Source organism: Xenia sp. Carnegie-2017, unplaced genomic scaffold (genome assembly GCF_021976095.1).
Source record: "Xenia sp. Carnegie-2017 unplaced genomic scaffold, XeniaSp_v1 HiC_scaffold_3, whole genome shotgun sequence".
In the NCBI taxonomy this organism is placed as follows: Eukaryota; Metazoa; Cnidaria; class Anthozoa; order Malacalcyonacea; family Xeniidae; genus Xenia; species Xenia sp. Carnegie-2017.
The window spans coordinates 6,883,137-6,910,870 of NW_025813493.1; the positions used below are offsets into that span (position 1 = coordinate 6,883,137).

The window sequence follows — 27,734 nt, forward strand, 5'->3', positions numbered from 1 at the left end:
GTACCCGACTGATTTCTATAGAAAGCCAAATTACTTTAAAAAAAATCATTCGTGCGCAAATGCTTTCCCCTCCCCCCAATTAAAGTTTTGTCTTCGGGCCTGCCGCCCTGGGTAAATATGATCAAAAATACAGATAAAGGTTTATTAGGAAAGTGTTTCCTATGTTTCAATTTCCAGCCCCGTAAAAATTGGTAAAGTACTGTCATACCAATTTTTCTATCGCCTTCTAGTGCTTTCATACCGGATTTGTTTTGGCTTTTGAAAACAATGACCGCCATAAATGCATGCTGTTGAGGGTTAAAAGAAATTGAACAAGTGTAAATAAAAAAGAAGAGAAAGAAAGCCTATGTGTTTACTGAGAGGTAAGAAGAAATACAAGGATTTTAGACTGGCAACAGGAATATAATGATAAGATTATGGTTGGAAAAAGTTTTGGCATGGATATCTCGTGAGCATAAGAGATCAGATTCAAAAATTTCAAAGCTTGAAGATGGGAAACATAAAACTAAGGGGTGTATTTTGAAGTCGTTGTGAGGAGTATAGAAATTTAAGACTTTCATTAAAGGGGAGAGTTTTGCTATAACCGTATTTTAAATATCCAAAACAATTCAAAGAGATTCATGTGTTTAAAGTTGGAAATTGAAGGTACTGCGTATCTTCATGCTAATTATGGTTATGCTCTATAAGTAAGATGTAAATTTGACAATAAGAAGAAATTAAGAATTGAGGTAGATGTAGTACTCGGTAGACTTGTAGATTACTAATAAGAAGATAATGAACAAATTTCGAACCGAGGACACAAACATGCAAAAATTATTGTAAGAAGCAGGTATACATACCACTAAAGAGAGGTGGAAGAATGCGCTAGAAATAGACAAATGAATATTACCTCAAAAAAAAGAAAGATTACATATTTTATCAAGTGCTTTAACACTGAAGTAATGATAGAGATATCCAACGGGAAAAATGAGGTTAAAAGAAGCAGAGAAGGATAGTAGATGATAAACACAGTAGAGGGTAATGTTGATTTGATTTGGAAATTAGTATTATAGAGTACATATAAGGGAGTAAACAAATGTGTTCAAGAAAGTTTGATGTAGTCAATGAACAATAATGACAATGAACAATAAAAATAATTGCACAAATTATTGATACCCTAAAAAACATTTTTCTTGCTTTTTAAAGATATAGGGAATCGAGCATGCATGAAAGAACTGAAGGTTTGTAACATTAGCTAAAACAGTTAAGATAACAGCTTCTGAATGTTAAGCTTTTAATACCATAAAACACGAAAATACAAAAATTTGAGCAATAAAAGTTCAGTCGTCAGTTTTGTATTGATTCAACTCTGAGGGGGTTGAACTTCTTGGATCACAATTCGAGAGACTGAATTCCATCCACTGTAGGCATCTGCATTGGAATATCCCTGACAATTACCGACATAGAATCCAACATTAACAGTACCCTTATCGATGTTGCCACAATATCCCTCTATCTGACGATGACGATGGTTATTATGTGTACCTTTACCTTTCCATATGTAATAAACACCTTCAATTGCAGGATTACATTCTTTTCCATTGAATTTGAAATACCATCGCTTGCAACACCCGTTGCAGTTGTAAATACGGAGGTTGCCGGCGTAGAACACGCGAAGATAAGTGTTGTCCCGTTTTTTCTTGAAACTGCATATCTAGAATACATCAAGCAAGCAGAAATAGTTATGTACATTGTATGCACGCATGCGTGAAGCACTCCCATTAATGAATTACATCTATTAATATTTGAGGGAAATGCTGGGGATTCTGTATGACGTGCAAGATGACAGGTTTTACAGAAAGTTCTCATTTCATCTAAATGTTCGTAGAGACTAGAGAACATAGGTTAAGTAAGGTTTCAATAGAAAATTTGTCTAACTTTTGAACGATTATGCAAGCCAGAAAAACTCGTCGTAGAAATAGCCAGCTAAATTACAACATTTTTTTGCAATTAAAATATAAAAAGAACAAGCTGTGAATATTTCTAGTCTTCTAATTTCTAATAATTTTTGATACTGACGTTATTCTCATTTCACGTTGCTTTTTTGTACGCAATTTACGCTTGATACATCAATATTCTAGGAACTTTTTTGAACTTTTGGGGACGGTGTATGATAGAACCGGTTTAGTTCCACTCGACAAACCAGGTTATAACAATATCAAAGTTGTAAACGGCTATATTGTTCCTTTAACGTTCTCGACAGGAATTTAAGCGATGGATTTATATTACACTAGTATAACATACTCCAAGATTTGATCAATTAAAACGTATAAGTAAAGACCATCAAATTCTCGTTCACTTCTTGTTATAAATATTAAAGCCCAGCAATGTGCTTCTAAAAGAGCCATTAAATACAAAAATGACGTATAAAAGAAATATTTATTTTGTAGCGTAACGTTTCGTCTTGAGAGTTATTAAAATGCCTAAAAGCTCTTTGTTGGGCTTTAATATTTATAAGAAGAATTCGCTTCCCGCCTGGTATATCCCTGGTCACAACACATAACTTAATTAAACCCATATTATAAATGGTGTTTTTAATCTCATGCACAAATGGAAAAGGGACATAATTTATCTTTGTTTCTATCTTGCCTAAAACTGAACGAACATCAAAAGGGATTTAGTGACAAAATGTATCATTCCAAATGCAGCTAGGGTACGTCAGATTAAATTGCAGCAATTATATTAAAATTCAAGACAAATGAAAAGCCTTCATACTCGTTAAATTTGTGCTCTAAAATGTTTTATGAAAATTAAAGACTAACAGTGTTGTTGAAATTGCTTTTTATGTAAAAAAAAACAGGCTGCTTCTAGGGGACGCGCAAGGTTGATAATTGGGGGCAATATTTATATATTCATAAGTTTTAGCCTTGTTAATCCATAACCACAATTAATTTCAATAGATGCTACTAAGGTAGAACATGCATATATGAATATTTGCCTCTGCCCCCAATTATCAATCTTACGAGGCTTCCGGCTTCACGTAATGCGTTCACACTCACGTGGCTACTCTAGATTGGTTATTGGTTTGATTAAGACAAAATTCAATCAAAAACGTAATCGAATTGAGTTTTAAATGTAGAACTGTAATGATTTTTGCTAAACCACTGCGTACAAGAAAAACACAAAACATATTATCTAATAAAAGAAAATTGACTTTTGAAGTGTAACAAATTTTGTTATCTCTGTACATCATTTTCATTTACTTTCAGTTTTGCCAAGCCTGTTTTAATAAAGTGCCTATAATATAGTTCCCAAAATATTTGAAGGTTTTTGTCTTTCACTTCAAAAATCAATATTTGGATATTGTTAATCTGGAATAAAGTCTTCTACCAGAGCGGAGTAGGAGTTATTTTCACAAATTTCAATATTTAATAAAAAGATTTCAAACATTATGAGCTTGTACATGTTGTTGATTTTTGATTAATGTGTGTAAAAACAAAAAGAAACAACAGAACTAAGTTGAATAAAATGTGACATTACAATCAACATAGATTTTTTGAAATGATTTTGGCATACATATAAAAAAATTTCAAATGAAAATGCAAAGCCTTATCTTTCATTTATGAAGACATATTTTTTCCTTTTTTTCTTCGAAACAACGAAAACACGAAACATGTCACCATTATAGCACAATATAAAATTGAACTGTCACTGCCTAAATTATTACTAATAATTAATGATGTATAATGATACCTGCAAAATCAAGTATATCTTTGATTATGAACTAATTATTTCAACAAAACTTGTAGTGATTATTTACCTTTATAAGTCCATTATCTTTCCCCTCGCCCTTCTTCCAAGAGCATTGCTTCCAGTTGGATTCATTGTTAACTCCCACAGGGCCTTGTACACCAGCTTCCCCCTTTTCACCCTTAACACCAGTCCTTCCCATACCGCCTTGGATTCCTTTGTCCCCTTTTGGCCCTGATGGACCTATCTTTCCCGGCTTTCCATCACTTCCACTGGCTCCTTTGGCTCCTGGCACCCCATTATGACCTGGAACTCCAGGTACACCAGGAACCCCAGGTACACAAGGCGCAGCACAACTGGTTTTGCAAACATTTGATTTCTTTGGAAGACCTCTAGGTAGTCGTGTTTTCTGACAAAATTTAATGAATGATCATTATTTTAAAGATGTACATTTAAATATGAATGGTACTTAATTCTTACTTGTTGTCAATTAATATTTTTAGACTTAAATGAATTTGATTTTGACCTTCTCATGGACACTGCTCTACTTCCGCTGGTTAACGTTCATGGTTATGACTAAGGATAGGTTAAAATTGAGTGAGAGTTTAGAATAGTACAAAAGTTGAAATAAGTACCTTAAATAACATACATTGTTGCAAAGGACGCTGCTTACATAAGAAATGAAGGAAAACTTAAAAACGTTTTTTGAAAATCGATAGATAACCTGTACGTCTTCAATTACAGAATTACGAACTGCATATTTTTCTGATCGGCAGTTATTTTTCATTTTCAAATAAAACATATTTTACAAGCCTCTAGGCATACTGCATTTTGTAACTTACAACATTTAACCGTGTCATCTATGAGTATGCTTGGGTTGTCGTAAGCTGTGTAATGTTTGAAATAATCGTGTGAATGTAATACGAATTTTTGACGGAAAACTCTGTGTGCGTTTGAGAGCTTGGCGCCAACAAAATTTAGCTACTAAGAAGCATTACGCTTCTATTTTCAAAAAAATAGATGGCCATGATCAGGGGCGGATCTAGAGTATGTCAAATCCGTCGCGCGACTGATGTTTGAAATTCAAAAATTACCTATTCATATTAATAAAAAATTCATTAATTATTCTTACGTTATTATCGCATTTACTTCGTAAAAAAAATCCAGCTTTATTTATTATTGAAAACTAATGACTAATCCAATGAATATCTTGTTGGTTACCAGATCAGTTGGTGACCTGGAATAACCGACTGATAAGCGGGGTGGCTTGACTGGTTCGACGGATAAAGGAGTCTATGAACGCCAAAACGCATATTTTATTGGTCAATGGCCAGATCAGTGGACAGTCTGGAATAATCTCGACTGATAATAGGGGTGGCCGGACGTATAAAGGAGTCCAATTGCTATCTTACAATTGGTTCATTTGAATTTTTGTTTCATTGTGATTGGTTTGACGGATTTCGACTGATAGCCAACTGAACTAACATAGTCAAGCTCACTGTCTGAATTGAATGTTTGATAGTTTCATAGTGATTTTAATAAGCATGATAGAAACTAAACTACAATCAGATGGAATTTATGGAAATCTTTTACAAGTTCATATATTGACATGAATGCTGCTTTCCAAACTGTGAATTTTTTCAAGAGGGCGAAAAATTTATGGATGAATTGTAAATGCTTGGCAAAGACTATCTCGCGAGCGACATTTCACTCATTGATGTTCAAAAGAAATCCAACATTGTTTTGAGTTTTATCAGCAGAAATTTACATCCAAAATCGTAAGTAAAGGACAACTGAAGTGTATGCATGAATGTAATATATCAAAGTCAATTTATGCGAGTGTGTGATGCGATTTATGTTAATATGCCGTATGGTAAGCAGATTGATGCTTCTAAAATTGTTGTTGCCGAAGGACTTTTAGCTATGATTTCTTTAGTGCTTGGGGAATCGTGACCGTTATATGGCAGCGAAATCATACATTCCTGCAAATATATTTCAATGGACAAAAATCTGTAGCCATAAGGCCCCATACTATTATTTACTTTATCATAAACAAATGTTTGGGGCTTTTCAGTTTGTGATCATTGATCATTCAATCATTAGACAGTTATACTACATATTGTTTAAGATTTGAGAAAACTAACATTGATTACATGAGAAGCTGTTTACTATAACCTGTGATTTTGAGTCTTATGATCCATGAAGCTTTTTATTTTGACAATTTGACTGGAATGGTATTAAACCTTAGTACTTCACATACATGAAATGTTGTCCCATGTCACATATTGTCCCCTTTTCTAACTGAACACCTCATGTAGACATGTAAAGGTGTGTTAATCTACGGCTCATACCAGATTGTTTGCCATAAATTCCAAAGGGCTATTGATGTATGAATAGCATTTTCTATAAAGTAAAAATGTCTTTCTATGTATGCAGATAAACCTTGAAATTTGGCAAAACAGCAAAGTATTTTTCATGATCACTAGGTTATTTTTCTGATGATCATTATAATTTCTAAATTAAATTATTTTAGATTTACATTTAAACAAGCTTTGATCATATGAAAAGATATTTATCATAACCAGTAAGCATGACACATGAACCAATTTTAACATTCATGTAACTATATAATTAAAGACATGTTGGTTATATTCTGTTTGTATTTGCAAATACAATGCTACAAGTGATTGCTATATAGCACACCTTGCATATACTTATAGGAGATAATAGTCAAGTGAAATGCCTAATAAACATTGATGGCATTAAGCTGTCCTTAACTGCTAATTTTCACTCTGAAAATTTTAGCTTAATCTTTGGCAGAAAAAATTTTGAGTTTTTCTCAAAAGTGAATTTGCTGGTACTGATGTGGAGATGGGTAAGGGCTACAATAAACTTGCATAGTTTGAAGTCTGGCTTTTCTATATCTATGAACTGTCACTTGTAGTACCAAATTTCTAACTTAACTCATTACATAGAGGTTTGAATGGGGGTCTCTAGGGGGGTCTATGCCTGACAACTTGGTAGAAATTTTAAAGACTATATCTGTTTTGAATAGCATTAATGTAAAATAAATTTTACGTTCCTAGACAAGCTAATGAGCCATATATTTGGCATGATGATGAGCCGAAATATTTGGCAAAACATTCAAGTATTGTTCACTTCATTTTTTTTTGAAAAAACGTAAGCAAAATGTGTTGTTTTTACGCAAAAAACGATGCACACAAAATACATTTCGTACGCCTCCGACGTGCACCGTGCACCTAAGACGTTTTATGACTGATGTTTGAAAAATCCTAGATCCGCCCCTGGCCATGGTTTATGTATTTTAAGATGATGTTCAGTAAATAATAAATGTACATGACACTGGCATTGCATGCAGTAAGTTACTTTCGTTTCGACGAATAAAAAAAATTTAGAAGTTAATATTCTAAGATTTAAGATAAGTTAATGAGAACTCTCGAGCAGGTGCAACCCTCGACCTTTCGGTCTCGGGCTTGCACTTATCTGCTCTCGATCTCTCCCGAAGGTCTCCTCGGTTTGCGTAAGCCTGTGCAAACCATTGAACTATAATAGATGGAAGGCTACCTGTAATAGAAAAGCCTAATAAATTTTTGAAGCCAAATTTGAGCAGAAAAGTATTGTGGCATTATAGGTGATGGGGCTTAATCTTGCAGTCAATTATGATGCTTCCTATTGAATACATATTTCGAAATAGAAAATATCAAAGTGTGGAAATTGTGAAAAACAAAGACATCGTTGATCGTTCAATTTATACAAATTGGCTATGGCCTCCTTTACAAAAATGTAATTGTCAAAAAGTTGTGTATACTTGGTGTTAAGTCTCATTTGTGAAAGGTTTGTTGACCAAATTAAGACAAAAAAGAATTTGTGTTTTGTTTTTGAAACTTTAGTTTGTTTAAGTTATTTTACGCTTCTGCCTATCGGCCGTGTGTTTACAAATGCGTTGAAAGACTGGGCTCTACTCAGGGGCGGATCTAGGGGTAGGCACCATAGGCAAGTGCCTATGGTGAAATTACCAAAATATACTTCGACTTAGATTGGATACGAATTTATCGAATTATGAAACTATGAATAGCACTTTATCGCAGTCAAGTCATCTGACTTTTGTTTAGAAATGTTGTTCAATTAAATGACGTAATTGTGATATGAATCGTAGTCCAGATGCGTATGATTATCTATAAAGCTCCGTGTCAATAGGCAAAGCAGCCATTTTGCCTAAGTCAAGAAGGCGATCTAGCCATTTGATTGGTTGTTAGCAATTTGCCTAAACAAGATGAATTTGCCTTACTTGACATCGTGTATAGGTATTCTGATTGGGCAATTTTTTGCAACCGTATGCTTTCATTGGTCAATTTTTTTTGCCTAACTTGAGCAATTCCAACCAATCATTGCTGTTGATAAGCATAGTTGAGCTAGGCAAATTAGGCAATTGAAAATTAACATACACTCGTATTGTTTCTGAACAGCCTCTGTGCTCAGTTTACGGTTTTGTGATATTTTATAATGTCTTCATTGTGTTGTGGTAATTTATACGAGACTGCTCAGTCTGCGTTGGCCAAAAACGATTTAAAATGCCTTAATGAGCTTTATTCTCGTTTATTGGTCGACGTTCGACCTATGTTTACTAACGAGCAGCTGTTAGATAGAATTTATGACCCCGACCATACTCTGTGTCGAAATTTTGAGCTGAAATATATGTGCCAAAGCACGCTCATGACGGAAAGACTTGTACTGCAATAAGGTAAATATATTATAATTATATATATCGTATTGTAGTATTTATATATACGTGTAAAATGGTTAAATCTCAATTTCGCTAGGCTATATCTTTGTCTACAGTCAGCAATTCATTCATACAATGCAATCAATCTACCAAACAAAATATTAATTTCTTTTCTTGAATATTTTTAAGATCTGAAGCTTCTGGCAATTGCCTCTACAGTTCAGCTTCCTAGTTCTGGTAGGTAACAATGCATTGGTCCCTACTTTGCGAATTTTAACATCGCTTGAGCTATTTATTCATGCTGCTTTTATGCTCAACACCCATGCTTTTGTCTGTTATAAGTGAGCACAGTGATTACTTTGCCCAAAGCTTAAACAATCTTTTGCCTTTGTCAGTGTCTAAAGAATGTTTAGACACTGGATATACAACAGATGAACTGGTAAAACAGGAGGCTATTTTAAATTGTAATGACCAGAAATGGTCATCTTTTCTTTGTATTTTGGGCCTATCTTCTGTTTTAGGTAGAAAAATTCATACTTTTATCCTGATTCTGGTGAAAGTAGATATAAATTGTTATTTAATCGTATTGTTCAGCCCCGGTTATTAAGCCAAAGAGGTTTGGATGCTATTAATATTTTGTTTTGTCATGAAGGATCTGTACAACCAGGTGAGACTTTTCAGTCTAATCATTTTGTGCCTCTCATTTTCCATGCCCACAGGTTGAAGCGAAAATTGTCTAATTCCTGTACACAGTCTAATTCTAGCAGCTCAACAACAGAGAAACGAAAATTTGTCAAAATTTTTCCAAATATTGCACCAAAAACAGTTGACATTTCAAATTTTTTTACTTCAACTAATAGGCCTGCTGCCCAACCAACTTTTAAAAGGATGCCCAATGAGAGTTTTTCTTCTGCTGCAGCTCTTGCTCAGACATTAAATAAAGCCAATAGTCTTTGCTTCACACATCATCCCAGGAACTATTGCCTGGTATTCCAACTTCTGGTGATATGCAACCTGCTGTTTTAACCCATAATTTTGATGTTTCCTTGTATAGGGAGAAAGTTAAGGGTATGGATAATTCTGAAATATGTCATTTGATAAAAATGTATATAAACCAGATAAAAGTATCATTTTCCTAAATCTAATGGCAGATCATTTAGGCATGATTGGCTAGACCAGCATGAATGGCTTTGCTATTCACCTTCACAAAATGGTGCGTATTGTCTATCGTGTGTTGTTTGGCAATAGATTCCCAGGCAAGGCCAGTAAAGTAAAAAGTTGTTTACTGAACCTCTTCAAGATTGGAAGAATGCTAAATGCTCTTTCACTCAACATGCTGGAAAAAGTAAAGGAGGGAAGTCGGTTTGCATGCATCCACATCACCAATTTTGATGCTTTGCGTTCCCAAATATCAGGTACTCTGCAGCCTATCGAGATGATCATGGATGCTGGTATCAAGAAAGAAATAGAACAGAATAGGGAAATACTATCTCCAATTATTGATTCTGTCATTTTTTGTGGACGTCTAGGTTTACCTCTTCGTGGGCATCGTGATGATTCCAAGTATCACCCTACTGTTGGTTGTTATTCATCTGGAGGGGTTGGTAATTTCATTGAAACACTCAATTATGGAGTTAGGAGAGGGGATAAAGTTTTAGAAAATCATTTAAAGAATTGTGGTAAGAATAGAAGTTATATTTCTAAAACAAGTCAAAATAAAATCATTAAATGTTGTGGCCAGGTAATCAGTAATCAGATTATTTCTGATATCAAAAAGTAAGTTTTTTCTGTTATTGCTGATGAAGCATCTGATTCTTCACATAAAGAACAAATGTCTCTTGTTTTGCGCTTTGTTGATACCGATATGAATATCAGGGAAGAATTCATTTCATTTCTTTTTGTAAGTGGGGACTAAGTGGTGCTCAACTTGCCAAGCTACTTTTAGAGGCTCTAAAGGAACTGACTTTATCAATAGATGATTGTAGGGGGCAAGGTTATGATGGGGCTGGTTCAGTTGCTGGTTGCACTAATGGTCTAGCAGCTCAAATTTTAAAGCTTAACCCAAAGGCTCTTTATACACACTGCTATAGTCATAGGTTAAACTTATCCATTTGCGATTCTTTGAGTATACGTGTTGTCAATGATATGTTGAAACATGTTAACAATGCCACTAATTTTATTAAAATTTCCCAAACTCGCAATATTCCCTTTGAAAACATATACGTAATTCAGAAACAAACTCGAAAAAGACTAGATTAACAGACGTTTGCAAAACTAGATGGGTAGAACGTATCGAAGGTTTAGATACATTCCAAGAGCTTTTGTACCTGTATACACCACCCTTAACGATATGTCTGAAAATCTAGATGGTGAGTTCAAACCGTCGCTTCAGTCTGATGCCTCATCTTTGTTTCAACTTATTGACAGGTTTGATTTCGTCGTTGCTTTAGTTATCACGAGAAATATTCTTGATTCAACTCTTCCAGTAACACAGTTATTACAGGGTAAGAGTATCGATATAATGGATGGTATTCATTTAATTTCAACTTTGAAAACTGAGGTGGTGAACATGAGGAATTCCTCTGATTTTTATCATGACACCTGGTATGACGAAGCGCTTGAACTGGCAGCAAAAGTTGGCATTGAAGAATGGAAACCAAGAACAGTGCGCAAACAAACGACCAGGAAAATATTCCCACACAACCATTTCTGAGTATTATAAACGTGCAATTACTCTTCCTCTACTAGATCATTTGCAATCTTCTTTAGAATCACGATTCGACCTTGAGAGTGAATGTCTATAAAGGCCTTAGCATTGTACCGACGAAAATGATGTCCATGACAAGAGATGGGGTGGATTGGAAAGAGCCATTCAAAACTGTGGCTAACTTTTATTATGATGATTTGCCAAATCCTTTGGCCTTAGATGCTGAACTTAGGTTGTGGTACACTTATTGGGAGACCCACTGCGGCCTCCTTCCTGATAACATTGCCCAGACTTTAAAATCTGTTCATTTCGCCGGATTTGAAAACATTAAAATTTTACTACGTATTTTAGGAACGCTCCCCATTACCTCTTGTGAATGTGAACGATCTATTTCTTCCTTAGGACACTTAAAACTATCAGCGAAGTACCATGGTTGGGGAACGCTTAAATGGTTTGGCCTTGATGCAAATTCATCAGGAAATTGTACCAGATATTGGTGAGGTTATTAATACTTTTGCTGTTGGAAATACAAGGCTAAAATTTGCATGAATTTATTCATATCCTAGTTTTTTATTTTGTTGAAATGTCCATATGTTAACCATTTATTGTGCGTTGTACACAATAGTAACGTCAATAGAATTTGCATCAAACTAATAGCTCGCCCGATAAAGGTTTTTTTCCCTATATACATTCCAATCTTAAAACTGCTGAGTACGTGTATGGTACTCGGCCGTTGTCGACATAAATTTACTTTCACAAAATTGTTAAGCATAAATAGAATAATTTTTCCTTACACCAAATTTTAGTCTTCACAAAGACTCTTTATACAAAGCTCTATTTTGACTATTACATTACATTTACATTCTGCTCATTTGTTGGCAAATGAGAGTGCACATTTTAGGTGGGGGGTAAAGGGTTGGAATTGACTGGGATGGTGTAAGAAACTGAGCAATCTTACATCCATGAAATGTCCCACATAGTCACCCATTTCTAACCAAACTCCTTTTGCTATTTGCTAAAGGTGTGAAAGGCGAGTTTCTGGCGCCTTCAGAGTGCTCATTTTTAGGTGGGGGGTAAAGGGTTGGAATTGACTGGGATGGTGTGAAAAATTGAGCAATATCACATCCATGAAATATCCCATATAGTCACCCATTTCTAACCAAACTCCTTTTTCAAAGGTGTAGGCGAACTTCTGGCGCCATAACCAGTCTGCTTAATTCGGCTCTCACAGGGCTGTCCATGCCGGATCACGATTTTTTGTTTTGCGTTAAAGTGTTCCTAGGCATGCTGATGAGCCCTGATATGGGGCGAAACAGTCTTGTGTGCATTCAATATTCTGAATAGTGAAAATCAACGACCTTGTGATATGTAAGTATAAATATACAATGTTTTTATGTATTTATACGATTGAGATCTACAAGATTCTGCATAGCTGAATGATTAGAATGTTTGATTTAAACAATTTATCGAAAGCATAAATAGTGTAGTATGTTTTGCAAAGTATGACGTCATAGGTTTAGCACTGAATGACGTCATAATGTTTTGCCTATGGTATCCAAAATCCTAGATCCGCCCCTGGCTCTACTGGCTTCAAAATATCGACTGAGGTAGCTTTCCATCTATTTAGTTCAATCGTGCAAACACAGTAAAAATTTTTTTTCTTAAACACCATTCTTTATTATACTGAAGATTTCATCATGAGATGTTGAAACATGTCTATTTTAAAAAACTCGTCGTATTCATTAAATGCGCAAAACATAATAGTTCTTAAAAGAGCTGTTTAAGATAAACAATGCGTACAATAAACGTACTGGATTAAATACGGCACCGTGACTATCAATCACGTTTCTTTTATTATTTGCCAAACGAGATGCAGCTGATGTTTTATTACATGAACAATTTGCTCGAGCATTATTAAGTGTACATATCCATAATACGTCGAAGGTGCTGAACAGTGAATACATATAAGCTTTTATGATGAAAGCATTTAAAGTTTGTTACTTGAATTAAAGCTGACGTTACTAAAGAGTAAAAATTTAAACGCTCGTCACCAAACCATAAAAAGGCTTTGACAGAAAAAACAGTTCATGTTCTATGCAATAATAACACGAGTGCGCAACATAAATCTTCTCATATTCCCTGCCTCTTTTCAAAAATATTCTAAAATGTGACGTTATACCTGGAAAACATCTCACTGGACAGACAAAAATCGAGATTAAACAGCCTTACAATTTATAATATTTACATATTTGATTCCCTTCTCGGTGGTTGACTTCTTTATAGTTCCTTTTGTCTGCAGCAGCTCCATAGTGTTTTTACGAGACATTTAAACATAAATATTTCATTGAAGTCGGAGGACTATTACATAACGGACAATAACAGATCTAGGCGCCGTATAAAACAAAAATTTGTAAATGTTGAAGAAATTTTGTGCGAGTTTTGTTGAAATATTTTGCGATTTATGAATTATATATATTATAGAGGAGTTTTACTATTGAAATATATAATATCTACTAGTCAATTTTCAGTTTCAACAAGTTTTGTTAATAATATTGCAGAGTCCAGTGTAATATATTTTGGTAGTCTGATTCTGTGAGCAGAGTCTCATCCAGATGAATAGGACGATCGCACTGATTCGATTAAAGCAATTATATACCTAAAATCTTTGTGGTTTGAATTATACAGATTATACTTTGGTATATCCGTTTCTGATTCATGTATACAATTCTTCTCTGTATATATTTAAAATTGGATTTATTTTCATGCAAGAATCCAAACATTCGTTACAATTATCGATGTTGTTATCTTCTTTATGCAAGTATATTGCTGAAAGGAATAATCATGCACCTAATTTTAGGCGGAAGTACGCTAGTTAAATTGGCGGGGCCTTTTATGACGTTGATTGTTTGTGCTGAGACGGTTGCCCAAATTTGTAACATTTCTAAAGGCGTTGAATTAATTAGAGCAGAATAGCACTCTGTAATCTTACAACTTTCTCATTCACGACTAGGAAAAGTGAATGATTTCAAACTTGAAATAGTTTTATGAATGAAACATAGTGCATCGTAAAAAAATACAGTATTGTAAAAAATACATTGAGAATCGAAAGCTGTAAACGAGAACACCCAACTCCCAGTGGTGCATCTCTTACAATTTTTACCAATTATTTTAAATTTCAATCCAGCGTATTGCAAGAAAAGATTGCATTTGTAGTAATTTTACGAGATAATAAAAATTTCTACAACTAGTCAATGTCTCAAAGCCAACACATAAACAAATGTAGAGTATTTTATTTTAAAGAAGAATACGTGCACACTTACACGAATTTTAACAATCAAGACACTTTAGTTTTGAAGTTATATACTTAGTTGACTGTTATTCTGTTTATGATTTGCAAATTAAAAAACACACCATAACCTACTAGTGTTAGTATTGAATACGTACAGTTTCATCTTGAATTTCTTCATTAGATTCAGCCAAATACACGCACAAAGCCATGACCCAACATAGCGTAACTGGTGCAGCAACTTTCATCATTTAGTGGAAATTAAATGTCGTTTTAACCCTAAGGAGAAGTGGACCACAGAAGAATTTTGAAGAACTTGTACGTAGCACTGTTTGCCTTCAACTTAAACCAAATAATGAACAAGTAGCAGATCCCAGCTGAGGCAAAATAAACTTTGGCCGCTAATTTAAAATTTTAATATTTCTATATGAACATCATTGGTTAATAAATTTCTAAAGAATAAAATTCAACCAATCGATAGGCTGGATGGAATTTATTTGTATGTAAGTGCCTGGAACGAGAGCTTTTTCAAACATCACTGAATTTTAATTAATCAAATTTCTATGAGAAATAAAGTCATTTTAATGACTTGGAAAATGTGGAATATTTTGAGTGACTGAACAAAGATGTTGTAGGTAAAACATTCCAGATATTTTTAAAAATTTCATTAAAGCATCTTCCACACTACATAGGCTTGATAAACTCGTAATTGGAGCCGTTTTTATTTTGATTTAGCTTTAAGGTCTACAATACGACGCACATACCAACAACAAACCATAGATCAACAAATCGTTTGTATTGTGAACAGAAATCTCTTTTTCTTCAATCGCTTATTTTGAGTGAAGTAATTCCTTATATACCTTCTCACTTAATATTTAATGCCAGAGAATTAAGCCCAACTTCACACATTCGTTGCCATCAACGCACTCAACTGATGCTAGGAAAGAAACGAATTGATTTCAATTTTGCTAGCAACAACGGTTTTCAATCTTTTATCCATCTATTGATGACCTTTTGCTAAGTGCAATATTTTAACCAAATAAAGGAAGTAGAAGTTTCGATTCTTCTGAAAAAGCAATCTGAACCTTAGCAAACTTTTGCAGCCACATGCACATGCTGAGGATACATTAAGCAGAATGAGAATTAAGTACTGTTAATGCTCTTAACAAATTAGCATGTACTCTTAAATCTTAAATCTCTTAAATCTTATAAATCTTAAATCTTAAAGACTCAGACATCTTAACTATTTGACGAATGATGCCCCAGAATAACCGTTCATAGATTTGGCTTATCGCCTCAAGTTGTTTTAAAAATCATAAGATTTATATGAATGACTATGATAGTACGTACATTCTTTAAGTAAATTTATGAAACTTCTTTCAACAAATGAAGAAATGGAAGTTCTCGCAGAAATGTTTTTTAACTATTATGAGTTTCATAAATGGTTTAGGGAAATATATAGCATACATATGCTTTGTATCACTCTAGACTTACAACAAAGACAATACACGGTTGACACTCACACTTTTCCTGTACACATAATACGATGACGTATGAACCAGACATATGAATACAGAACCAGACATATGAATACAGAACCAGACATATGAATGACTGCTTAAAGTGTGATGAGCATTTAAAGTGCACATGCAGCCTTTCCAAATTCGTTGAATTGTAAAGTTTAGACTATGGAAAATATGATTTCGAAGAAAATTTCGTAAAAAATAAAACGAAGTGGTTTTGCGGTTTAAATTAGCTTGCTTTCGAGAAATTTCCGCGCCTCGAGGGGACTTAAGACGAGAGGTTTGTGACGTCATTTACGGAACGTATGAATGCACCGCACACAAAACAACACAGTGTGAAATAAAAATTCTTTATATATTGCTTTAAAATTAACATAAAAATTCTACGAAACATGTCGACATCCGATTCTGAGTCGAGCACGGCAACAACAGCAGAAAATATTGAATTGAACAGTCGGGAATTCGATTTAGAAGACGAAGATCAATCGTCGTCAAATGCGCTCCGAAACACCGATGGGGATTTTGAGTCATGCCAAATTGCAGCGTATGAAAACGAACCACTTGCAGATCAAGAGTGGTTAGAAAACTATATTAGAGAGACAGAAGAAGAAAGACGCCAAACAGAAGAGCTCGAACGCAGAATGAAAAATGAAGTTCCTTTGATTCTTGGTAAGAAAAGTTGGAAAATTTGTTTATTTATTGTAGCCGAAGCTTTTGACAGATAAGTTTCTGAGGTGCAATTGTGGTAACTGTCGTGTTATGCGAGTTAGGAAGGCAGCCAAAATGCATCACAGAGCATCCAGGATTTGATGCCATTTGCCTCAATCCATGGGCATTAAATTTAGCTGCCAATCTTTACCAAAGACGGGATGCAGTTAGATATCGTAAATGATTCTTGGAGCAAAGGTTTGTTAGAAGTAACCGTTAAAAGCTTCTGTCTGGGTTATCTATGAATGCACACTTGCAAAATTTGTATTTTATGGACTCCTACCTGTTTTAATGGACCCTGTGTATTATGCCTTTTCCGGGTTTTTCAAGTTGTTGCATAGACAATTTACAAGAATGGTACATTGCATTTTTTGAGACAAAAGAATTCCAGCTTGTGCTTACCATGTTATTCGAACAACTTTTATTTAAAATAAAATGAACACTTTGCAGGGTATGAAGAGGACAATTTGTAAAATAACATAACATTATATATCATTTTAGGTGTTGTGTGCATGAGCCCAGCTAGTAGGGATTCAGTGAATTTTGGAATGATTTTAGCCACTGTTGATGTATTGCATCTTTGATTCACACTTATTCTTGTTATACAAAACATAAAAATTACAATTCCTTTTCTTTTTATTCTTTCCATGCAGTCATTTTACACTTCACTGAATCCCAACTAACTGGGCTCATACCACCAGCTCTTAAAAAAGTGGTTACTTTTGGTTTTTTGGACAGTTAATTATATTTTTATGGCCTTTCATCCAAATCTTGCACACAGTGCATCGAGGTGCTGCCCTCTCATTTCTCTGATCAGTGATTTTTTCTTGGGCAGGTGATACTTCAGCTATATGAAACAATAAAGTGAGTCAGTTCCAAAAACAAGATTCAAATTAACTCAAACCAAGACTTGTAAAACCTGGCTTAGTTGGGGGAACATGTACAGCTGGCGGGCTTTGTCTTCTTGCTTTTTTTGAGATAGCTTCACTTTTTGATTGCTTGTCCAACATGGAATTCATTGGCAATGGAGTCATTCGTAATAGATCACCTTTGGCTTTTTTCAATGTTTCCTCATTAATGAGTGCAGAGCACAACACTTAATATATATCTTCAACATACCCTGGAGGAGCAATGTGCAAATAATTTAAAATTTTATTTTATGGTAATCATTTTTACTATGGCTTTGACTATTATGGCATTCAACACATGATATCAGGCAGTAGGAGAAATATATTAAATAACCTTACCAAAATCCTGAGCAACTTTTACATTTCTTACAACAGCTTCACCATTTTAAATTTTGATAATGCACTTTAACCTGGGAAACTCCAGTTAAAGCTGTACACATCTTATTGTATGATAGAGAATCTAAAGACAAGGCAATGAATAAGAGATTATTACACACAGAATATTTCTTTTTAATAGCAACAAGAGTTGTTTAAGATTTTTTACCTTCATATAGCCATTTGCATGGTTTTATGTTGGAATCCTGAGCACATTTGTCAAATAAAGGGTCTGAAAATCCATTGTGTTGGTTTTTGACATGACCAAGGAAAGATACTTAGCCACAATCATATTTCCATTACCAGAGGATGTTGATATAGCACTCCAGTACAAATGGTTGGAATAAGGTCTTATACAGCTTGATAAAGACTCACATCCAGCACATGCTGCAAGTTTGGTCAGGACTTTGGTCACTTCTAAGATGAAATATAAAATATGTTTTAGATAAACACTTCAATTATTGATGCCAGTCTAGGTAGTAAATTGTATACTAGATATATGTTAAATTTTTGCTTCATAAAGTACTGTTTTATTAACTAAAAAAAAATCATTACTTTTTGTCAAATGCCAAAGGTCAAAGTAGTGGGTAATACTCTCTCATATGTTTGGCAATTTGTGTGTGCCTGTCAGTGATTAACATGGAGATTGGAATATTGCAAGGTTTAAGAAAATCCATTGATCTTTTAAATCCCCAAACTCCATACCAGTGCTATTTCCAACTTCATTTTCTACAAAATAGCAAATAGGTAAATAGTTTTAAAGAAGAAAATCACATAATTCAAAGAAATGTACCTGCACAAGTGAAAAACTAATGATTTGATGTACTGTGCTACAGACTGTTGTATATGCACAATATTTAGTACAATGTCCCATGGAATCGTGTCTTCCATCCCCAGCAATTGCAATAGGCTGTTTACATGCCATCACTTTCTCTATCAAACAGTCTTGGTATTTTTTCCAGAAGATTACCAATGCAGGATATAGTTTTTCCTACACAAAATTTTAAAAAGACTTTCAAGCTTTTCATTTGATTGTAGTAATTTCTTTACATCTTTCTTTTACACTATCAGATAAGTCTTACATACACGCTGGTGAGAGAAGTAATGCTCAATGAAATGCATCCCAATCCCATGTGCTGTATGAAATGCAATAGTAGCTATCAATAAATACAATTACATACTGGCACACACTTTTTGTGTCATCAAGGTAGTGATTGATTAAATAAGCTGTTTAACTTTGATTTATTTAACAATCACACTATTTTAACATTGCCATGGTGATTGATAAATTACAGTTCTCATCCAAAATTGTTACCTTTAAATGTTCTTGGCTGCTCTGATTCAGTCACATCCTTCTCACTAGATGTGATTATCTCTTCTGTCTCTGTCTCATAACTTTGTTCAGCACCAAGATCACTCTCTGAGTCTGAGTCACCACTAAGATTATTTGGGTCCAAAACCTCCTCAGCAGGACAACTATCAAGATCAACCACTTTGCTACTATTTGATGATTCTTCATTGCTGCTGTTGTTGTCATACTCATCTATGAAATAGATACTTCAGTAATGCACAGCTACACAAGGTTGATTAAGTCCATATTTCTTAGTAATTAACTTCAATAATTTTCCAGGGTGCATGCTAGCTTACTTGGTAGTGTTGTAGAAATTGAGGTTATTAAACATGGCTGATCTTATTACGTTGGCAAATCTTCTCTTGACCTAGAATCATACATGAAATAAAATTAAAGCAGCATCATCTTAAAAACACTTACCCACTACAAGCATATCCATATTTGAACTGCTTGCATAAGTTCTGCTACACTGAAGCTTATGCTTTGCAACAAGCCATAAGTTCCTGTAACGACGTTTCTCTTTTTCAAGTTTTAAATAATTTTGGCATTGTAATTCACATTGCACAGCTACTTTTTAAATTAGAAACAACAGCAATGCATATACAAAACAATAATTTACATTAACCCTACAGCATTGGCGTAATGATCATATAAGTTTACCTTCTCTAATACAGGCTCAATCACAAGTTGTTTCTTTTATTTGCTCTTGAGGGTTCGCTACTTGTACTGGGAATATTTTCTGATTCAACCTCTCTTTATAATCAGACATCCATTTTCTTTTCATCTAAAATGACATATATTTATGAAATATACTCACACAGATTCCAGGTAAAATGTAGATATGCATATGTATAATTTTAACGTACTCACCATTCTGCGATCTCTTGTTGTAAGTTCATTGTCATCTTTTCGAGGATAAATGCTCGGGTAAGCAACGATTCCGAATTCGTCTCGAACGAGTCGAGGTGCAAAATTACTTTCTGATTCAGAAAGCGAGCCGAATTGCCGAGAAACAAACCTTTTGTGAAGAGTTCCGAGCAAACTGAGGAATTCTTCGTGAGGACCCACTTATCGCGAGTAGCTTTCACAAAGTTGACCCATCGCTTTCTCCTACGCTTAGCTTCGCTTCTTTCTTCGTTAAAAAATGCCTTTCTCCGAATTACGTTAGAACAACCAAAACTACACATCGATCTAACACATAAACAGTGTAAGTTGTTTTGGTAGTCAGTCTGTGTCCTTAAATGACGTCACAAGTAAGTCCCATGCCACGGATTAGAGCTCTCGACATTTTTTACAAAATGTTGAAATTCAGGTTTAATTCGCATCTTTGCCGAAAGATAACTAAAAAACCAAAAAAGTTATACAAATTCTGTATTTGTACTATTTATTCAAAATCTATTTGAGAATAAAGAATAAAAATAGTGACATAGACAACAAAAAGACCACACTGAAAAGAGCTGTATGTTTATAAAAATCTTAGCAACAATTATGATAAGTATAGCATATTCAACAACAATTCAGATTCAGCTTGGTTTGAATTAAGCCTGTGGTGCTGGAACTTCTTGAATCACAATTCGAGACTCTGAATTCCATCCACTGTAGGCGTCTGCATTGGAATATCTTTGACAATTACCAACATAGAAACCAACATTAACAGTACCCTTATCGATGTTACCACAATATCCCTCTATATGACGATGACGATGGATATTCTGTGTACCTCTACCTTTCCATATGAAATAAACACCTTCAATTGTAGGATTACATTCTTTCCGTTGAATTTAAAATACCATCGCTTGCAACACGCGTTGCAGTTGTAAATACGGAGGCTGCCGGCGTAGAACACACGAAGATAAGTATTGTCACGTTTTTTCTTAAAACTGCATATCTAGAAAAGCAAAATAACACAGTAATATACATCAGGTATGAGTGACAACATATTGCATCTATTTTATAGTAGAAATTGGCTATTTTAAAAAGGAGAAATATTTGCTATAAAAAAGAAATATGTGTAATATAACATCACTTAGAAATTTGAAATGATTGATGAAAAACACAATTCAATAACACATAACTTATTCTTGTTATAAATGTTCAAGCCCAGCAAAGTGCTTCTAAAAGAGCCATTCAATACAAAAATGACGTATAAAAAGAAATATTTATTTAGTAGCGTAACGTTTCGTCTTAAGAGTCTTCAAAGTGCTTAAAAGCACTTTGCTGGGCTTTAATATTTATAACAAGAATTTGCTTCCCGCTTGGTATATCCCTGGTCACAACACATAACTTAATTATACCCATATTATGAATGGTTTTTTTGTATGCCATACACAAATGGAAAAGGGATATAATTTATTTTTGTTTCTATCTTGCCTAAAACTGAACGAACATCAAAAGAGATTTAGTGATAAAATGACACATTCCAAATGCAGCTAGGGTACGTCAGATTACATTGCAGCAATTATGTTGAAATTCAAGGCAAATGAAAAGCCTTCATACTCGTTAAATTTGTGTTCTAAAATGTTTTATGAAAATTAAAAACGAACAGTGTTGTTAAAATTGCTATATATATATATATATGAAAAAAAAACAACAAGCTGCTTCTTAAGGACGCACAAGATTGGTAATTGGGGCAAAATTTATATATTCATATGTTTTAATCTTGTTAATCCATAACCACAATTGATTTCAATAGAAGATACTAAGGTAGAACATGCATTTATGAATATTTGCCTCGGCCCCCAATTATCAATCTTACGTGGCCTCTGGCTTCACGTAATGTGTTCACACTCACGTGGCTACTCTAGATTGGTTATTGGTTTGATTAAGACAAAATTCAATCAAAAACGTAATCGAATTGAGTTTTAAATGTAGAACTGTAATGATTTTTGCTAAACCACTGCGTACAAGAAAAACACAAAACATATTATCTAATAAAAGAAAATTGACTTTTGAAGTGTAACAAATTTTGTTATCTCTGTACATCATTTTCATTTACTTTCAGTTTTGCCAAGCCAGTTTTAATAAAGTGCCTATAATATAGTTCCCAGAATATTTTAAGGTTTTTATCTTTCACTTCCAAAATGCAAAATTTAGAGATTGTTAATTAGGAATAAAGTCTTCTACCAGAGCGGAGTAGGAGTTATGTTCATAAATTTCAATATTTAATAAAAAGATTTCAAACTTTATGAGCTTGTACATGTCGTTGATTTTTGATTAATGTGTGTAAAAACAAAAAAAAATAACAGAACTAAGTTGAATAAAATGTGACATTACAATCAACAACGATTTTTTTAAATGTATTTGGCATACATATAAAAAAATTTCAAATAAAAATACAAAGCCTTATCTTTTATTTATGAAGACATATTTTTTTCCTTTTTCCTTCTTAAACACAGCGAAACATGTCACCATTATAGCACAATATAAAATTGAACTGTCACTGCCTAAATTATTACTAATAATTAATTATGTATAATGATACCTGCAAAATCAAGAATATCTTTGATCATGAACTAATTAATTCAACAAAATTTGTTGTGATTATTTACCTTTATAAGTCCATTATCTCGATCATCGCCCGTCTTCCAAGAGCATTGTTTCCAGTTGGATTCATTATTAACTCCCACAGGGCCTTGTACACCAGCTTCCCCCTTTTCACCCTTAACACCAGTCCTTCCCATACCACCTTGGATTCCTTTGTCCCCTTTTGGCCCTGATGGACCTATCTTTCCCGGCTTTCCATCACTTCCACTTGCTCCTTTGGCTCCTGGCACCCCATTATGACCTGGAACTCCATGTACACCAGGAACTCCAGGTACACAAGGCGCAAGACAACTGGTTTTGCAAACATTTGATTTCTTGGGAAGACCTCTAGGTAGTCGTGTTTTCTGACAAAAATTAATGAATGAACATGATTAAGTCTCTTAAATGTTGTTAAAGATGTGCAGTTAAATATGAATGGTACTTAATTATTACTCGCTGTCGATTAATATTTTTAGACTTAAATGAATTTTATTTTGACCTTCTCATCGACACTTGTCTACGTCCGCTGGTTAACGTTCATGATTATGACTAATGATAGGTTAAATTTGAGTGAGAGTTTAGAATAGTCCAAAATTTGAAATAAGTACCTTGAGTAACATACATTATTGCGAAGGACGCTGTTTACATAAGAAATGAAGTAAAACTTAAAAACCTGTTTTGAAAAAAGATAGATAATCCGTATGTCTTCAATCACAGAATTACGAACTGCATGTTTTTATGATCGTCAGTTATTTTTCATTTTCAAATAAAACATATTTTACAAACCTCTAGGCATACTGCATATTGTAACTTACATTTTTTAACTATGTCATCTATGAGTGTGCTTTTCGTGTCGTAAGCTGTGCTATCTTTAAAATCATCGTGTCAATGTGATACGAATTTTTGATGGAAAACGGAAAACTCTGTGTGCATTTGAGAGCTTAGCGCCAGCAAAATTTAGCTACTAAGAAGCATTACGCTTCCATTTTCAAAAAAATAGATGGCCATGATTTATATATTTTAAGCTGGAACTCAGTAAATAATAGATGTACATGACACTAGAATTGCATGCAGTAAGTTACTTTCGTCTCGACGAATAAATAAAACTTAGAAGTTAATGTTCTAAGATTTAAGATAAGTTAATGATAACTCTCGAGCAGGAGCAACCCTCGACCTTTGGTCTCGGGCTTGCATTGATCTGCTCTCGAGTTCTCCCGAAGGTCTCCACGGCTTGCATAAGCCTGTGTAATCCATTGAACTATTATAGATGGAAGGCTACCTGTAATAGAAAAGCCTATTAATTTTTTAAAGCCAACTTTGAGCAGAAAAGTATTGTGGCATTGAAGGTGATAGGGCTTAATCTCTATTCAGCCAATTATGATGCTTCCTATTGAATACATATTTCGAAATGGAAATTATCAAAGTGTGGAAACTGTGAAAAACAATGACATCGTTCATCGTTCAATTTATACAAATCGGAAACTTTGCAGCAAGTACTTGTTTATTTTGAAAAGATTCAACTGGATGTATTCAATAATATACATGCTTCTCCATGAAATATTTGTACGTTCACATATTTACAGAAGCCTTTAGTTTGGGAGGATGTGACGAGTATTATCATATATTATCTAATTTATCTTTTAAAACCAAATCTCGTGTAAGTTTGAACTAAAAATTGTTTTTTTCTGTAAAATTCTACTTCCACAGAAAAACATTGATAACAATTGTTTTGGGTGAAAATACATTCACAAACTGATGTATGTTTAGAATTATATGTGCATTTTTATGCTACTTTGAAACAAAAACGCTATGGTTTTTGGCACATTCGCAGACATGCCAAAACAAACAATAACAGCAAAATGCGTTCTAGTTATGCTTGGCTATGGCCTCCTTTACAAAAATGTAATTGTCAAAAAATTGTGTATACGTGGTGTTAAGTCTCATTTGTGAAATTTTTGTTTGCCAAATCAAAACAAAAAAATTTGCGTCTTGTTTTTGAAGCTTCGTAGTTTCCTCAAGCTATTTTACGCTTTTGTCTATCGGCCGTGTGTTTACAATTGCGTGGAAAGACTGGGCTCTACTGGCTTCAAAATATCGACTGAGGTAGCCTTCCATCTATTTAGTTCAATGGTGCAAACACAGTAAACATTTTTATTTCTTAAATAACATTTTTTATTACACTAAAGATTTCGTCATGAGATGTTGAAACATGTCTTTTTTAAAAAACTCGTCGTATTCATTAAATGCGCAGTAACGTAATAGTTCTTAAAAGAGCTGTTTAAGATAAAGAATGCGTACAATAAACGTACTAGACTAAATACGGCACTGTGACTACCAATCACGTTTCTTATGTTATTTGCCAAACGAGATACAGCTGATGCTTTTATTACATGAAACATTTGCTCTAGCATTATTAAGTGTACATATCCATAATCCGTCGAAGGAGCTGAACAGTGAATACATATAAGCTTTTACGATGAAAGCATTTAAAAATTGTTAGTTGAATTAAAGCTGACAATACTAAAGAGTAAAAGCTTAAACGCTCGTCACCAAACTATAAAAAGGCTTTGACAGAAACAACAGTTCAAGTTCTATGAAATAATAACACGGGTGCGCAACATAAATCTTCTCATATTCCCTGCCTCTTTTTAAAAATCATTTAAATTGTGACGTCTTACCTGGAAAACATCGCACTAGACAAACAAGAATCGAGATTAAACAGCCTTACAATTTATAATATTTACATATTTGATTCCTTTCTCTGTGTTTGACTTCCTTATAGTTCCTTTTGTCTGCAGCAGCTCCATAGTGTTTTTACGAGATATTTAAACATAAAAATTTGATTGAAATCGCAGGACAATTACATAACGGACAATAACAGATCTAGGCACCGTACAAAACAAAAAATTGTAAATGTTGGAGAAATTTTGTGCGCGTTTTTGTTCAAATATTTTGCTATTTATGAATTATATATATTGCAGAGGACTTTTTAGTATTGTAATATTTAATATCTAGTAGTCAATTTTCAGTTTCAACAAGTTTTTGTTAATAATATTGTAGTGTCCAATGTAATATATTTTGGTAGTCTGATTCTATAAGCAGAATCTCATCCAGACGAATAGGACATTCGCATTTGTGTTTTACGCTTGTGTTTTGCGTTTCTAAACAACTGATGCAATTAAGAAAATTATATACCTAAAAACCTTTTGTGGCTTGAATTATATAGATTATACTTTGGTATATCCGTTTCTGATTCATGTATACAATTCTGCTCGGTATATATTTAAAAAATAGTATTTATTTCGCATGCATGAATCCAAACATTCGTTACAATTATCGATGTTGTTATCTTCCTTATGCAAGTATATTGCTGAAAGGAACAATCTTGCACCTAATTTTAGGGGGAAGTATTCTAGTTAAATTGGCGGGGTTCTTTTATGACGGTGATTGCTTGGGCTGAGACGGTTGCCCAAATTTGTAACATTTCTAAAGGCGTTGAAATAAATAGAGCAGAATAGCACTCTATAATCTTACAACTTTCTTATTCATCACTACGTAAAGTGAATGATTTCAAACTTGAAATAGTTTTATTAATGAAACATAATGCATCGTAAAAAAACATAGTACTGTAAAAAATTCATTAAGAATCGAAAGCTGTAAATGAGAACACCCATCTCCCAGTGGTGCATTTCTTAAGATTTTTACCATTTATTTTAAATTTCAATCCAGCGTATTGCAAGAAATGATTGCATTTGTAGTAATTTTACGAGATAAAAAAATTTCTACGACTAGTCAATGTCTCAAAGCCAACATATAAACAAATGATGTAGTGTATTTTATTTTAAAGAGGAATACGTGCACACTTATACGAATTGTAACAATGAAGACACTTTAGTTTTGAAGATAAGGTGTTTGGTGTTTTTTCAAAAAAGATATTTTGTACCAAAGGTAACAACCAAACTAACATACATGGACCTATACATGCTAAATATGGATTAAGATACTTTAGAACTCTAGGTACTTTTGATGAATTTAGGCAATGAAATTACTTCTTCTTCCTGAAACGTAACGGTGTATGAGAACAAATTGTGATATGTAGCATAGTTTATTAAATAACGTTAGCATTGAATACATACAGTTTGTTCAACGTTGTCTTCTTTGGATTTAGCCGAAAACATAAACAAAACAAACATCAAACATTTTGCAAGTGGTGTAGCTTTCATCATTTAGAGGATAGGCACAAGATCACAGAAACACGATAATATATGAGCGCTTAACAATGCCAACTGAATCGTTTGCTTACAACTGTCTTCATTATCATTGACCTTTACAAATTCTTGAAATTTTTCTTCCATAGATCTTTTTGATAAAGCGATAAAGCTGTCGTGTTTTATGACCTTATAAGGGAAAAAAGACAGGAAATCAGCAATTCTTGCACAATGTCGTAAATTATGTTATCAAAACTAAAGAAATTAAGACCAAAATTTTATGTGATGGAATTTCTACACATATAATATCCTCAAATGGATGGCTTTATTATCTCAATTTAATTCGCTTAAAACTGTAAACCAGAGTATATAAACTGGTCATTGTGGTTATACGTGTTACAATACAATCCTCAAAAGCAACTGCTTTTTAGCTAAGTTTCTCTTTAGTAAAATTGTCTTGGTAGCTGCTTTTCCATTTCATCAACCTCTTATAATGACACATTATGCAATGAACGTGTTGATAACGTCAATTCTCAACATCGCATGCTTCTTATGCCATGTGACTGTTGTAAACGTTGATATGGCATTATGTAGTTTATCATTTAAAGACATATATTGACTCGTAGTATGACAATTTCTCAATTCTTATCCTGTAATCTAGAACTTGAATATG

The 27,734-nt window shown here is 33.8% G+C and overlaps 1 protein-coding gene, 4 long non-coding RNA genes and 1 pseudogene across 5 annotated transcripts; 1 reads left to right on the top strand and 5 right to left on the bottom strand.

Annotated features, from left to right (window-relative positions):
• Positions 1–1,256: 1,256 nt before the first annotated feature.
• Positions 1,257–14,830, bottom strand: LOC124454494 (collagen triple helix repeat-containing protein 1-like). Its single transcript, XM_047005299.1, has 3 exons — positions 14,625–14,830; positions 3,800–4,138; positions 1,257–1,693 (listed from the first exon to the last, which is right to left on the bottom strand). Exons 1-3 carry the CDS (start codon positions 14,715–14,717, stop codon positions 1,343–1,345), a joined length of 783 nt encoding a protein of 260 aa, XP_046861255.1. The 5' UTR covers positions 14,718–14,830; the 3' UTR covers positions 1,257–1,342.
• Positions 9,598–10,249, top strand: LOC124454512. Its single transcript, XR_006951480.1, has 2 exons — positions 9,598–9,686; positions 9,889–10,249. It is a non-coding gene; the product is annotated as an uncharacterized LOC124454512 (long non-coding RNA).
• Positions 14,831–17,147: 2,317 nt separating the features above from the next.
• Positions 17,148–17,992, bottom strand: LOC124454504. Its single transcript, XR_006951472.1, has 3 exons — positions 17,945–17,992; positions 17,617–17,817; positions 17,148–17,544 (listed from the first exon to the last, which is right to left on the bottom strand). It is a non-coding gene; the product is annotated as an uncharacterized LOC124454504 (long non-coding RNA).
• Positions 17,993–17,999: 7 nt separating this feature from the next.
• LOC124454506 lies at positions 18,000–18,668 on the bottom strand. The gene is made up of 3 exons (XR_006951474.1): positions 18,536–18,668; positions 18,150–18,397; positions 18,000–18,065 (listed from the first exon to the last, which is right to left on the bottom strand). It is a non-coding gene; the product is annotated as an uncharacterized LOC124454506 (long non-coding RNA).
• Positions 18,669–19,335: 667 nt separating this feature from the next.
• Positions 19,336–20,082, bottom strand: LOC124454505. The gene is made up of 3 exons (XR_006951473.1): positions 19,992–20,082; positions 19,628–19,698; positions 19,336–19,523 (listed from the first exon to the last, which is right to left on the bottom strand). It is a non-coding gene; the product is annotated as an uncharacterized LOC124454505 (long non-coding RNA).
• Positions 20,083–20,702: 620 nt separating this feature from the next.
• LOC124454495 lies at positions 20,703–27,144 on the bottom strand (annotated as a pseudogene).
• Positions 27,145–27,734: the final 590 nt, after the last annotated feature.